At 55.7% G+C, this 15,870-nt stretch overlaps 1 protein-coding gene across 2 annotated transcripts in view; it reads left to right on the forward strand.

The window, feature by feature from the left end:
* The first annotated feature begins 256 nt into the window (after positions 1-256).
* Positions 257-15,870, forward strand: part of LOC140354821 (X-linked interleukin-1 receptor accessory protein-like 2) — a 32,950-nt gene continuing 17,336 nt past the window's right edge. For both annotated transcript variants that reach the window (XM_072440060.1, XM_072440061.1), the window contains exons 1-5: positions 257-400; positions 1,854-1,999; positions 8,593-8,733; positions 10,434-10,494; positions 15,709-15,818. In XM_072440060.1, the coding sequence (XP_072296161.1) occupies positions 342-400; positions 1,854-1,999; positions 8,593-8,733; positions 10,434-10,494; positions 15,709-15,818 (517 nt within the window). In that variant the 5' untranslated portion in view covers positions 257-341. The remainder of the gene's footprint in view (positions 401-1,853; positions 2,000-8,592; positions 8,734-10,433; positions 10,495-15,708; positions 15,819-15,870) is intronic.

Raw genomic sequence — 15,870 nt, forward strand, 5'->3', positions numbered from 1 at the left:
ACCCGGTCTTGTTCCGCAGGTCTAAACCCGGTCTTGTCCCGCAGGTCTAAACCCGGTCTTGTCCCGCAGGTCTAAACCCGGTCTTGTCCCGCAGGTCTAAACCCGGTCTTAAACCCGGTCTTGTCCCGCAGGTCTAAACCCGGTCTTAAACCCGGTCTTGTTCCGCAGGTCTAAACCCGGTCTTGTCCCGCAGGTCTAAACCCGGTCTTAAACCCGGTCTTGTCCCGCAGGTCTAAACCCGGTCTTAAACCCGGTCTTGTCCCGCAGGTCTCCCCCTCAGTCTGGACTGTAGGGCGTTCTTCGGCTACAGCGGCGAGAGCAGGCGTCCCATCATCTACTGGATGAGAGGAGACAAGTTCGTGGAGGAACTCGCCGGACACATCAAGGAGAGCGAAGTCAGGTGAGCGTCTGCCGGTGGTGGAGGGGTTAAGTCACTGCACATGTGCCGGGCTCCAGCCGCAGGGTCGTGAGTTTGAATCCCGACAATTTACTGCATGTCTCCTCCATCTCTCATCCCCCATTTCATCCTGTCCTCTCCCGTCTGACAAAGCCACGGGTCTAAACCAGAACTAAACCAGGACTAAACCAGGTCTAAACCAGAACTAAACCAGGTCTAAACCAGGTCTAAACCAGGACTAAACCAGGTCTAAACCAGGTCTAAACCAGGACTAAACCAGGTCTAAACCAGGTCTAAACCAGGACTAAACCAGGTCCCTCCGTTTGCGCCTCTGGGAGGTCAGAGGTGGCAGGTCGCCCCCACGAGGACAGGGGGGTTCTGGGTACTCGCTGTGGGACTCTGTGGTGAGGGGGCTAAATTCAGACGTATGATTAAAAGTCTTTGTTCCGTGTGAGTCTCTGAAATAATGACGTCCAGAGGATCTGCTCCGAGCTCCTTCATGTTCTTAAAGACGTCATGAAGGAGAGAATATTCACATGGACCCCTGACCTCTGACCCCGTGAGCCTGACCCTGACCCCTGACCTCCTGTTTCTGATCCTAAACTCGACACATTTGAGAAAGAAACGACCGTAAAATATAAATATGAGCGAAGCAAATGAACGTTTATTCGAGCAACAAAGACTCCGCCCTCGTCTTTAGGTCCCAGTCCCCCAGGAACCTAGAACTGACCCTCCTCCCTCTCCCCCCCCTCTGCTCCTCCCTCTCCCCCCCTCTGCTCCTCCCTCTCTCCTCCCTCTCTCCCCCCTCTCTCCCCCCTCTGCTCCTCCCTCTCTCCTCCCTCTCTCCCCCTCTCTCCGGCGAAACTTTGTTCCCGTCGGCGATGCACATGTTTCAGGTGGTTAGCACGTCGGGGAGGCACATGTTTCAGGTGGTTAGCACGTCGGCGATGCACATGTTTCAGGTGGTTAGCACGTCGGGGAGGCACATGTTTCAGGTGGTTAGCACGTCGGGGAGGCACATGTTTCAGGTGGTTAGCACGTCGGGGAGGCACATGTTTCAGGTGGTTAGCACGTCGGCGATGCACATGTTTCAGGTGGTTAGCACGTCGGGGAGGCACATGTTTCAGGTGGTTAGCACGTCGGGGAGGCACATGTTTCAGGTGGTTAGCACGTCGGGGAGGCACATGTTTCAGGTGGTTAGCACGTCGGGGAGGCACATGTTTCAGGTGGTTAGCACGTCGGGGAGGCACATGTTTCAGGTGGTTAGCACGTCGGGGAGGCACATGTTTCAGGTGGTTAGCACGTCGGGGAGGCACATGTTTCAGGTGGTTAGCACGTCGGGGAGGCACATGTTTCAGGTGGTTAGCACGTCGGGGAGGCACATGTTTCAGGTGGTTAGCACGTCGGGGAGGCACATGTTCCGGGTGGTCAGCAGTGTGTGTGTGGGTGTGTCCAGGCTGATCCGCGAGCACCTGGGCGAGAAGGAGGTGGAGCTGTCCCTCATGTTCGACCACGTGGACGAGGCCGACCTGAACAACTACACCTGCTACGTGGAGAACCACATCGGGCTGAGGGGCGGCAGCGCGCTCCTCGTCAAGAAAGGTACGGATGCCCTCCCGCGTGACCAATCCTCGTGACGGTGAGTCGGACCGGTCGTGGACACGGAGAGCTCTGGCTCTCCGTGTCCACGACCCGCTTCACACTATCTCTGCCCTGACCCCGGCTCTCCGCTCCGTGTCCGCGACCCGCTTCACACTATCTCCGTCCTGACCCCGGCTCTCCGCTCCGTGTCCGCGACCCGCTTCACACTATCTCCGTCCTGACCCCGGCTCTCCGCTCCGTGTCCGCGACCCGCTTCAAACTATCTCTGTCCTGACCCCGGCTCTCCGCCCCGTGTCCGCGACCCGCTTCACACTATCTCTGTCCTGACCCCGGCTCTCCGCTCCGTGTCCGCGACCCGCTTCACACTATCTCTGCCCTGACCCCGGCTCTCCGCTCCGTGTCCGCGACCCGCTTCAAACTATCTCTGTCCTGACCCCGGCTCTCCGCTCCGTGTCCGCGACCCGCTTCACACTATCTCTGTCCTGACCCCGGCTCTCCGCTCCGTCTCCGCGACCCGCTTCACACTATCTCCGTCCTGACCCCGGCTCTCCGCTCCGTGTCCGCGACCCGCTTCAAACTATCTCTGTCCTGACCCCGGCTCTCCGCCCCGTGTCCGCGACCCGCTTCACACTATCTCTGTCCTGACCCCGGCTCTCCGCTCCGTGTCCGCGACCCGCTTCACACTATCTCCGACCTGACCCCGGCTCTCCGCTCCGTGTCCGCGACCCGCTTCACACTATCTCTGTCCTGACCCCGGCTCTCCGCTCCGTGTCCGCGACCCGCTTCACACTATCTCCGTCCTGACCCCGGCTCTCCGCTCCGTGTCCGCGACCCGCTTCAAACTATCTCTGTCCTGACCCCGGCTCTCCGCCCCGTGTCCGCGACCCGCTTCACACTATCTCTGTCCTGACCCCGGCTCTCCGCTCCGTGTCCGCGACCCGCTTCACACTATCTCCGACCTGACCCCGGCTCTCCGCTCCGTGTCCGCGACCCGCTTAACACTATCTCTGTCCTGACCCCGGCTCTCCGCTCCGTGTCCGCGACCCGCTTCAAACTATCTCTGTCCTGACCCCGGCTCTCCGCTCCGTGTCCGCGACCCGCTTCAAACTATCTCTGTCCTGACCCCGGCTCTCCGCTCCGTGTCCGCGACCCGCTTCAAACTATCTCTGTCCTGACCCCGGCTCTCCGCTCCGTGTCCGCGACCCGCTTCACACTATCTCTGTCCTGACCCCGGCTCTCCGCTCCGTGTCCGCGACCCGCTTCACACTATCTCCGACCTGACCCCGGCTCTCCGCTCCGTGTCCGCGACCCGCTTCACACTATCTCTGCCCTGACCCCGGCTCTCCGCTCCGTGTCTGCGACCCGCTTCAAACTATCTCTGTCCTGACCCCGGCTCTCCGCTCCGTGTCCGCGACCCGCTTCACACTATCTCTGTCCTGACCCCGGCTCTCCGCTCCGTGTCCGCGACCCGCTTCACACTATCTCCGTCCTGACCCCGGCTCTCCGCTCCGTGTCCGCGACCCGCTTCAAACTATCTCTGTCCTGACCCCGGCTCTCCGCCCCGTGTCCGCGACCCGCTTCACACTATCTCTGTCCTGACCCCGGCTCTCCGCTCCGTGTCCGCGACCCGCTTCACACTATCTCCGACCTGACCCCGGCTCTCCGCTCCGTGTCCGCGACCCGCTTCACACTATCTCTGTCCTGACCCCGGCTCTCCGCTCCGTGTCCGCGACCCGCTTCACACTATCTCCGTCCTGACCCCGGCTCTCCGCTCCGTGTCCGCGACCCGCTTCAAACTATCTCTGTCCTGACCCCGGCTCTCCGCCCCGTGTCCGCGACCCGCTTCACACTATCTCTGTCCTGACCCCGGCTCTCCGCTCCGTGTCCGCGACCCGCTTCACACTATCTCCGACCTGACCCCGGCTCTCCGCTCCGTGTCCGCGACCCGCTTAACACTATCTCTGTCCTGACCCCGGCTCTCCGCTCCGTGTCCGCGACCCGCTTCAAACTATCTCTGTCCTGACCCCGGCTCTCCGCTCCGTGTCCGCGACCCGCTTCAAACTATCTCTGTCCTGACCCCGGCTCTCCGCTCCGTGTCCGCGACCCGCTTCACACTATCTCTGTCCTGACCCCGGCTCTCCGCTCCGTGTCCGCGACCCGCTTCACACTATCTCCGACCTGACCCCGGCTCTCCGCTCCGTGTCCGCGACCCGCTTCACACTATCTCTGCCCTGACCCCGGCTCTCCGCTCCGTGTCTGCGACCCGCTTCAAACTATCTCTGTCCTGACCCCGGCTCTCCGCTCCGTGTCCGCGACCCGCTTCACACTATCTCTGTCCTGACCCCGGCTCTCCGCTCCGTGTCCGCGACCCGCTTCACACTATCTCCGTCCTGACCCCGGCTCTCCGCTCCGTGTCCGCGACCCGCTTCACACTATCTCTGTCCTGACCCCGGCTCTCCGCTCCGTGTCCGCGACCCGCTTCACACTATCTCCGACCTGACCCCGGCTCTCCGCTCCGTGTCCGCGACCCGCTTCAAACTATCTCTGTCCTGACCCCGGCTCTCCGCTCCGTGTCCGCGACCCGCTTCAAACTATCTCTGTCCTGACCCCGGCTCTCCGCTCCGTGTCCGCGACCCGCTTCACACTATCTCTGTCCTGACCCCGGCTCTCCGCTCCGTGTCCGCGACCCGCTTCACACTATCTCCGTCCTGACCCCGGCTCTCCGCTCCGTGTCCGCGACCCGCTTCAAACTATCTCTGCCCTGACCCCGGCTCTCCGCTCCGTGTCCGCGACCCGCTTCACACTATCTCTGCCCTGACCCCGGCTCTCCGCTCCGTGTCCGCGACCCGCTTCAAACTATCTCTGTCCTGACCCCGGCTCTCCGCCCCGTGTCCGCGATCCGCTTCACACTATCTCCGTCCTGACCCCGGCTCTCCGCTCCGTGTCCGCGACCCGCTTCAAACTATCTCTGTCCTGACCCCGGCTCTCCGCCCCGTGTCCGCGACCCGCTTCACACTATCTCTGTCCTGACCCCGGCTCTCCGCTCCGTGTCCGCGACCCGCTTCACACTATCTCCGACCTGACCCCGGCTCTCCGCTCCGTGTCCGCGACCCGCTTCACACTATCTCTGTCCTGACCCCGGCTCTCCGCTCCGTGTCCGCGACCCGCTTCAAACTATCTCTGTCCTGACCCCGGCTCTCCGCTCCGTGTCCGCGACCCGCTTCAAACTATCTCTGTCCTGACCCCGGCTCTCCGCTCCGTGTCCGCGACCCGCTTCAAACTATCTCTGTCCTGACCCCGGCTCTCCGCCCCGTGTCCGCGATCCGCTTCACACTATCTCCGTCCTGACCCCGGCACTCCGCCCCGTGTCCGCGATCCGCTTCACACTATCTCCGTCCTGACCCCGGCACTCCGCCCCGTGTCCGCGATCCGCTTCACACTATCTCCGTCCTGACCCCGGCACTCCGCCCCGTGTCCGCGATCCGCTTCAAACTATCTCTGTCCTGACCCCGGCTCTCCGCCCCGTGTCCGCGATCCGCTTCACACTATCTCCGTCCTGACCCCGGCACTCCGCCCCGTGTCCGCGATCCGCTTCACACTATCTCCGTCCTGACCCCGGCTCTCCGCTCCGTGTCCGCGACCCGCTTCACACTATCTCTGTCCTGACCCCGGCTCTCCGCTCCGTGTCCGCGACCCGCTTCACACTATCTCCGACCTGACCCCGGCTCTCCGCTCCGTGTCCGCGACCCGCTTCACACTATCTCTGCCCTGACCCCGGCTCTCCGCTCCGTGTCCGCGACCCGCTTCAAACTATCTCTGTCCTGACCCCGGCTCTCCGCTCCGTGTCCGCGACCCGCTTCACACTATCTCTGTCCTGACCCCGGCTCTCCGCTCCGTGTCCGCGACCCGCTTCACATTATCTCCGTCCTGACCCCGGCTCTCCGCTCCGTGTCCGCGACCCGCTTCAAACTATCTCTGCCCTGACCCCGGCTCTCCGCTCCGTGTCCGCGACCCGCTTCACACTATCTCTGCCCTGACCCCGGCTCTCCGCTCCGTGTCCGCGACCCGCTTCAAACTATCTCCGTCCTGACCCCGGCACTCCGCTCCGTGCTCTCTGAACACAAACGTCTCGGTTCCTTCGGCGGGAAAAATGCATGAGACGTCGCGAGGCGAGAGACATTCACCGTTGGAACCTGCTTTTGTGTGAAGAGAGGAGGAGGTCAAAGGTCGGGGCAGAGGAGAGAAGACGGCAGCAGAATGTGCAAACGGAGCGGCTGCTGAGTCAGATCGAACGTCCTTTTTTTAAAACATGAATTTATGCATCAGTTTATTAATTTAAAGCCACATTTTAAAGCTTCATCCACACGATCCAGAACCTGATTTTGTCCTGATTGGTTCTCGTCGTGAGGTCAGCGAGTTCCTCCTGGACAATCGTCAAACACACTGAGCTAATGTGTCCTGGCATTAGCACGACGGTCACGTTTCCCGCTAGATGTTGTTTGTTTGTCCGTTTGTTTTGTAGATGTTGTGCTAAGAGCGAGCAGAACAGACGCACTCAGGACTTTCTCTCAGTCGGGCGTTCCCTCGTCAGGATTTGGTGTTAGCGCTCCACCTACAGGGAATTACCATGGGGAAATAAACAAAAGCTAGCTTGCCCCGACATGCTAACGTAAGCGCACGGTTGTAATGAAGGAGATTTGAGTCAGACACGCTCAGGAGTGTTTTTGTGAGACTTTAAAAACACGGAGACCCCTCGAGCGCCTGCGTGTGTGAACCTGTTGCGAGCGAGTCATCAGCGGAGGCCAAAAGTGAAAAAGACAAACGAGTTCTTCCTTTTCAGCGTCTCTCACTAGAGGAAAGTGCGGCGACGTGATCCGTGAGTGTGTGAGCGTCGGGGCGACACGCTCACAAAGGCGAACCAGCAGGGGGCGTGCTAAAGGGGGAATGGGAGGATCACTCCACACGGTTAAAGAGAGAAAGGGAAGGAAAAGAAAGAGGGAGCATGCTGTGAGTGTCTCCCCCTGACTCTCCCCCGAGGAGAGCCCGAGGAGCCAAATCTGTCGTACTTAACTCCTCCCCCGGGGACTCGCTCTACTCCTCCCTCTCCCTTCCTCTCCCTCTCTTGCCTTGTCTTCCCTCACTTTCCCCCCCTCACCTCTCTCTCTCTCCTCCTGCCTCCCCCCTCTCCTCTCTTTCTCTCTACCCGCCTCTTCTCGCAGACCTTCTCCGTCTCTTTCTCTTTCTCTCTCTCTCTCTCCATCTTTCTGTTTCTCTCCTCTCTTTTTTCAGATCACTCGCTCTCGTGCTCTGTTCTCGTTCCCTCTCCTCGACTCCTCTTCACCTCTTTTCCTGTCTCTCCCTCTCTCCTCTCTTGCCTTCTCTTCCTTCACTCTTTCTACAACTCAAGCCCTTTCTCCTCTCCTCCTCTCCTCCTCTCTCTCCTCCTCCCCCCTCCTCTCCTCCTCTCCTCCTCTCCTCCTCTCCTCCTCCCCCCTCCTCTCCTCCTCCCCCCTCCTCTCTCTCCTCCTCCCCCCTCCTCTCCTCCTCTCCTCCTCTCCTCCTCCCCCCTCCTCTCTCTCCTCCTCCCCCCTCCTCTCCTCCTCTCCTCCTCTCCTCCTCCCCCCTCCTCTCCTCCTCCCCCCTCCTCTCTCTCCTCCTCCCCCCTCCTCTCCTCCTCTCCTCCTCCCCCCTCCTCTCTCTCCTCCTCCCCCCTCCTCTCCTCCTCCCCCCTCCTCTCTCTCCTCCTCCCCCCTCCTCTCCTCCTCTCCTCCTCTCCTCCTCCCCCCTCCTCTCTCTCCTCCTCTCCTCCTCCCCCCTCCTCTCTCTCCTCCTCCCCCCTCCTCTCCTCCCCCCCTCCTCTCTCTCCTCCTCCCCCCTCCTCTCCTCTCTCCTCCTCTTCCTCTTCTCTCTCTTTACTCATATAAATCTTCCTGATTCTTTCTTCTTCTTTATTCAGACTTTCAGAAGTCGTTTCAGTCGATTCGTTTCTTTCCTCGACATTAATCGTTTCATAAATGATTCTTGTTCTGGACAAAGTCACTTTTACCTCGTCTGCGTTTTACTTTTATTTAACGTGGAGAGAAATGGCGACGGTTAAATAAATGTTGTTTTTAGAAATCGTTTTCCTCTCGTTGGCAAATTGCCGTCAAAATGTGTCCAACTTGTTGTAAATAACACGTTTTCTGTTTATTCTGTTTATTCTGAGAGGATGATAAAGATGTGTCTGACAGCAGCAAAACACACCGTGTTCAGTCCGTGTTCACTTTCTGTCCAGTTTCGGTAAAAGAAGAACAGAGTTAATCGTGGGACAACAGTGACGTCTGGTGGAGGACAGAGGAACAACACCTCAAACTACAGCATTTTGCTCTTTCAAATCTCAAAAGTGTCAAATAATTAACATCAAAGTCAGAACTAAACATGGAGCGGCCTCCTGCTAGTGCCAGAGTCAGGCCTCCTGCTGGTGCCAGAGTCAGGCCTCCTGCTGGTGCCAGAGTCAGGCCTCCTGCTGGTGCCAGAGTCAGGCCTCCTGCTGGTGCCAGAGTCAGGCCTCCTGCTGGTGCCAGAGTCAGGACTAACCTCTCTCTCTCTCACAGACATGTACAGGCTGGAGCTGGCTGGGGGCCTCGGGGTGATCCTGGTGCTTTTGGGGGTGCTCACGGCGCTCTACAAGTGCTACAACCTGGAGCTGCTGCTCTGCTACAGGAGACACTTCGGCAGCGACGAGGCCGAGGACGGTACGACATCATCGATCATACACATCACAGAAGAGCACCGGCCCAAACCGGCCCAAACGAAGGGTCAGAGCTGCTGTTTGAGGCTCTCGGTCGTTTTGAGCTCAGGTTAATTTGGATTTGTACAAAATAACAAAATAAAAGGGGCGTCACTCAAGCCCCGCCTCTTTTGTTCACTCTGTCTCAGGTCCAGGTTCAGGGCTCCTCCCACTCTGACTCTGTTCCTAACGATCGCTCTCATGTTTAAAACAAGAAATCATAATTAAGCGTAACATGAACATTTGAGCGCCCGAATGACCCCAGGAGCCGTGTTGTCGGGGGCTTAAGCCCCTGGTAGAGTCTCCCATGTCAAACAGGTCCTAAGGGACGGGTCAGACCAAGAGCGGTTCAGAAGCTTTCATGACAAGTAAAGAACAAGGCCAGTTACGTCGCCCGGATCGGCGTCACCGGGGCCCCATCCTGGAGCCGGGCCTAGGGTGGGTGCTCGAGGGCGAGCGCCTGGTGGTCGGGTCTTTCCCCCACGGGGCCCGGCCGGGCACAGCCCGAAAGAGCGATGTGGGACCGTCCCACTACCCGCATGAGGATCCGTGATCTGGGCGGTAGTCCACGGCAGGGGCCTCGGCGACCAGATCTCCAGACACAGAGACTAACTCTGGGGACATGGAACGTGACCTCGCTGGGGGGAGGAGCCTGAGCTTGTGCAGGAGGTGGAGCCTCATCTCCAGCAAAGTTTGGGCTCTGAACCATCTCCTCGAGAGGGGCTGGACGCTCCACTTCTCTGGTGTTGCCCACGGGGAGAGGCGGGGCTGGTGTGGGCGGGGCTGGTGTGGGCGGGGTTCAGCCGCCACGTGTTGGAGTTCACCCTGGTGGACGAGAGGGTCGCGTCCCTTTGCCTTCGGGTGGGGGACAGGTCTCTCACTGTTGTGGCGGCCTACAGGCCGAACAGCAGTGCAGAGGACCCGGCCTTCTTGGAGTCCTTGGGAGGGGTACTGGACAGTGCACTGACCGGGGACTCCGTTGTTCTACCGGGGGACTTCAACGCCCACGTGGACAATGACAGTGACACCTGGAGAGGGGCGGAGCCCCGATCTGAACCCGAGCGGTCAGTTATTGGACTTCTGTGCCACGGATTGTCCAGAACGAACACCATGTTCAAGAACCAGGTCCATCAGGTCACATGACACCAGGACACAGGAGGTCAATGATCCACTTTGTTGTCGTGTCATCTGACCTCTGACCTCCGGCCTCGTGTCTTGGACAGTAGAGCTGTAGAGCACCACCTGGTGGTGAGTTGGATCCACTGGTGGAGGAGGAAGCCGGACAGACTTGGCAGACCCAAGTGCATTGTGGGGGTCTGTTGTGAACGTCTTGCGGAGCCTCTGTCAGGAGGGTCTTCAACTCACACCTCCGGGAGAATAGTGTCCCATGGCTGGGGACATGGAGTCCAAGTGGACCAGGAAGTGTAATAGATAGAAGAAGAAGAAGAAGAAGAAGAAGAAGAAGAAGAAGAAAGAAGAAGAAGAAGAAGAAGAAGAAGAAGAAGAAGAAGAAGAAGAAGAAGAAGAAGAAGAAGAAGAAGAAGAAGAAGAAGAAGAAGAAGAAGAAGAAGAAGAAGAAGAAGAAGAAGAAGAAGAAGAAGAAGAAGTTTCATCTGGACCTTGTTTCTAACCATCCCCTTTAAGCCCGATCTTTTGTGTCCACAGACAATAAAGAGTACGACGCCTATCTGTCCTACACCAAAGTGGACCTGGACAACATCGGACGGTCAGTATCTGCTCCTGACACTGACCCACTGACACTATCACACCTTTGCGTATTCACCCTGAGAGTATTTCGTGTATTTATACCTGTCGTACATAAAAATGATAGTTTTACACCGATCGAGCAGGTATTTGTGGAGAAAACGTTGAAAAATATGTTGAAAATGACAGGAAGTGACATCACACCAGGGGCACTCATACAGGAAGACACATCACACCAGGGACACTCATACAGGAAGTGACATCACACCAGGGACACTCATACAGGAAGTGACGTCACACCAGGGACACTCATACAGGAAGTGACGTCACACCAGGGACACTCATACAGGAAGTGACGTCACACCAGGGACACTCATACAGGAAGTGACGTCACACCAGGGACACTCATACAGGAAGTGACGTCACACCAGGGACACTCATACAGGAAGTGACATCACACCAGGGACACTCATACAGGAAGTGACATCACACCAGGCACACTCATACAGGAAGTGACATCAAACCAAGGACACTCATACAGGAAGTGACATCACACCAGGCACACTCATACAGGAAGTGACGTCACACCAGGGATACTCATACAGGAAGTGACGTCACACCAGGGACACTCATACAGGACGTGACGTCACACCAGGGACACTCATACAGGAAGTGACGTCACACCAGGGACACTCATACAGGAAGTGACGTCACACCAGGGACACTCATACAGGAAGTGACGTCACACCAGGCACACTCATACAGGAAGTGACGTCACACCAGGGACACTCATACAGGAAGTGACGTCACACCAGGGACACTCATACAGGAAGTGACGTCACACCAGGGACACTCATACAGGAAGTGACATCACACCAGGGACACTCATACAGGAAGTGACATCACACCAGGCACACTCATAAAGGAAGTGACATCAAACCAAGGACACTCATACAGGAAGTGACATCACACCAGGCACACTCATACAGGAAGTGACGTCACACCAGGGATACTCATACAGGAAGTGACGTCACACCAGGGACACTCATACAGGAAGTGACGTCACACCAGGGACACTCATACAGGAAGTGACGTCACACCAGGGACACTCATACAGGAAGTGACATCACACCAGGGACAATCATACTGGAAGTGACATCACACAAGGCACACTCATACAGGAAGTGACATCACACCAAGGACACTCATACAGGAAGTGACATCACACCAGGGACACTCATACAGGAAGTGACGTCACACCAGGGACACTCATACAGGAAGTGACATCACACCAGGCACACTCATACAGGAAGTGACGTCACACCAGAGACACTCATACAGGAAGTGACATCAAACCAAGGACACTCATACAGGAAGTGACATCACACCAGGCACACTCATACAGGAAGTGATGTCACACCTGGGATACTGATACAGGAAGTGACGTCACACCAGGGACACTCACACAGGAAGTGACGTCACACCAGGGACAATCATACAGGAAGTGACATCACACAAGGCACACTCATACAGGAAGTGACATCACACCAGGGACACTCATACAGGAAGTGACGTCACACCAGGGACACTCATACAGGAAGTGACGTCACACCAGGGACACTCATACAGGAAGTGACGTCACACCAGGGACACTCATACAAGAAGTGACATCACACCAGGGACAATCATACAGGAAGTGACATCACACAAGGCACACTCATACAGGAAGTGACATCACACCAAGGACACTCATACAGGAAGTCACATCACACCAGGGACACTCATACAGGAAGTGACATCACACCAGGCACACTCATACAGGAAGTGACGTCACACCAGAGACACTCACACAGGAAGTGACATCACACCAGGGACACTCATACAGGAAGTGACATCACACCAGGGACACTCATACAGGAAGTGACATCACACCAGGGACACTTATACAGGAAGTGACATCACACCAGGGACACTCATACAGGAAGTGACGTCACACCAGGGACACTCATACAAGAAGTGACATCACACAAGGACAATCATACAGGAAGTGACATCACACAAGGCACACTCATACAGGAAGTGACATCACACCAAGGACACTCATACAGGAAGTCACATCACACCAGGGACACTCATACAGGAAGTGACGTCACACCAGGGACACTCATACAGGAAGTGACATCACACCAGAGACACTCACACAGGAAGTGACATCACACCAGGGACACTCATACAGGAAGTGACGTCACACCAGGGACACTCATACAGGAAGTGACGTCACACCAGGGACACTCATACAGGAAGTGACATCACACCAGGGACACTCATACAGGAAGTGACGTCACACCAGGGACACTCATACAGGAAGTGACGTCACACCAGGGACACTCATACAGGAAGTGACGTCACACCAGGGACACTCATACAGGAAGTGACGTCACACCAGGGACACTCATACAGGAAGTGACATCACACCACGGACACTCATACAGGAAGTGACGTCACACCAGGCACACTCATACAGGAAGTGACATCAAACCAAGGACACTCATACAGGAAGTGACATCACACCAGGCACACTCATACAGGAAGTGACGTCACACCAGGGATACTCATACAGGAAGTGACGTCACACCAGGGACACTCATACAGGACGTGACGTCACACCAGGGACACTCATACAGGAAGTGACGTCACACCAGGGACACTCATACAGGAAGTGACGTCACACCAGGGACACTCATACAGGAAGTGACATCACACCAGGCACACTCATACAGGAAGTGACGTCACACCAGGGACACTCATACAGGAAGTGACGTCACACCAGGGACACTCATACAGGAAGTGACGTCACACCAGGGACACTCATACAGGAAGTGACATCACACCAGGGACACTCATACAGGAAGTGACATCACACCAGGCACACTCATAAAGGAAGTGACATCAAACCAAGGACACTCATACAGGAAGTGACATCACACCAGGCACACTCATACAGGAAGTGACGTCACACCAGGGATACTCATACAGGAAGTGACGTCACACCAGGGACACTCATACAGGAAGTGACGTCACACCAGGGACACTCATACAGGAAGTGACGTCACACCAGGGACACTCACACAGGAAGTGACATCACACCAGGGACACTCATACAGGAAGTGACATCACACCAGGGACACTCATACAGGAAGTGACATCACACCAGGGACACTTATACAGGAAGTGACATCACACCAGGGACACTCATACAGGAAGTGACGTCACACCAGGGACACTCATACAAGAAGTGACATCACACAAGGACAATCATACAGGAAGTGACATCACACAAGGCACACTCATACAGGAAGTGACATCACACCAAGGACACTCATACAGGAAGTCACATCACACCAGGGACACTCATACAGGAAGTGACGTCACACCAGGGACACTCATACAGGAAGTGACATCACACCAGAGACACTCACACAGGAAGTGACATCACACCAGGGACACTCATACAGGAAGTGACATCACACCAGGGACACTCATACAGGAAGTGACATCACACCAGGGACACTTATACAGGAAGTGACATCACACCAAGGACACTCATACAGGAAGTGACATCACACCAAGGACATTCATACAGGAAGTGACATCACACCAGGCACACTCATACAGGAAGTGACATCACACCAGGGACACTCATACAGGAAGTGACGTCACACCAGGGACACTCATACAGGAAGTGACGTCACACCAGGGGCACTCATACAGGAAGTGACGTCACACAAGGGACACTCATACAGGAAGTGACATCACACCAGGGGCACTCATACAGGAAGTGACGTCACACAAGGGACACTCATACAGGAAGTGACATCACACCAGGGGCACTCATACAGGAAGTGACATCACACAAGGCACACTCATACAGGAAGTGACATCACACCAGGGACACTCATACAGGAAGTGACATCACACCAGGCACACTCATACAGGAAGTGACATCAAACCAAGGACACTCATACAGGAAGTGACATCACACCAGGCACACTCATACAGGAAGTGACATCACACCAGGGACACTCATACAGGAAGTGACGTCACACCAGGGACACTCATACAGGAAGTGACGTCACACCAGGGACACTCATACAGGAAGTGACATCACACCAGGGACACTCATACAGGAAGTGACATCACACCAGGGACACTCATACAGGAAGTGACATCACACCAAGGACACTCATACAGGAAGTGACATCACACCAGGCACACTCATACAGGAAGTGACATCACACCAGGGACACTCATACAGGAAGTGACGTCACACCAGGGACACTCATACAGGAAGTGACGTCACACCAGGGACACTCATACAGGAAGTGACATCACACCAGGGGCACTCATACAGGAAGTGACATCACACAAGGCACACTCAAACAGGAAGTGACATCACACCAGGGACACTCATACAGGAAGTGACATCACACCAGGCACACTCATACAGGAAGTGACATCACACCAGGGACACTCATTCTCAGTCAAAGTTTATGCAGGATTTACACAAAGAAACAACATTTTTTGACTCTTTAAACATTAATTCAACAAAATAAAGTCGCTCTTATGTATTTTAATTTGTCAAATAAAAATAATGTTATCATTAGAGGAGTTTTAGCCCAGTGTTTGCTGGGTAATTTCACTCATGTGATAACATCAATTACAAACAGGAAGTGAAATTATAAACCTAGCTATTTTGAAGTAACATTTTTCAAATTTTAAAGCAAAATGTTAAATATATTTGTCGTAAGTGTATTTTAGTTCAATGAGCCGTCCGACCAGCAGGGGGCGCTGACTATTCTGACGCGCTTTAAGAGTGTTGAGCGATGAATGTGTTTTTTATGATTGAAACACAACTCTAATATCTTCATCACGTTTTATTTTGAAATGCTGCAGTATAAATAGAGGAGATCGTGTTGTAAGAATCAAAGAGCGTTTCATGCAGCGCCGTAAACCGTAACGGCCGCTCAGTAAAGGTTTAAGCCTCACAAACGGCAGCTCAAACCACGACTCCCATGAATTAGACCATTAAGATTATGTTGACATCCGCTCGGGCGGGGCCGGTCCAAAGCGAAGCCTCTGGACGCTGTGTTTCTGACCCTTCCTCTGGTTCCTCTGGTTCTTCTGGTTCCTCTGGTTCCTATGGTTCCACTGGTTCCTCTGGTTCTTCTGGTTTCAGGCCGAGCAGCGACGAGGAGACGTTTGCTCTGGAGATTCTGCCGGACGTTCTGGAAAAACACTACGGATACAAACTGTTCCTGCCCGACAGAGACCTGATCCCCAGCAGCAGTAAGTCCAGACTTAGACCCGGTTCAGACCCGGTTTAGACTTGGTTTAGATC

This window comes from Eucyclogobius newberryi, unplaced genomic scaffold (genome assembly GCF_026437365.1).
Source record: "Eucyclogobius newberryi isolate DKJ021-1_F unplaced genomic scaffold, fEucNew1.0.hap1 SCAF_11, whole genome shotgun sequence".
Taxonomy (NCBI): Eukaryota; Metazoa; Chordata; class Actinopteri; order Gobiiformes; family Gobiidae; genus Eucyclogobius; species Eucyclogobius newberryi.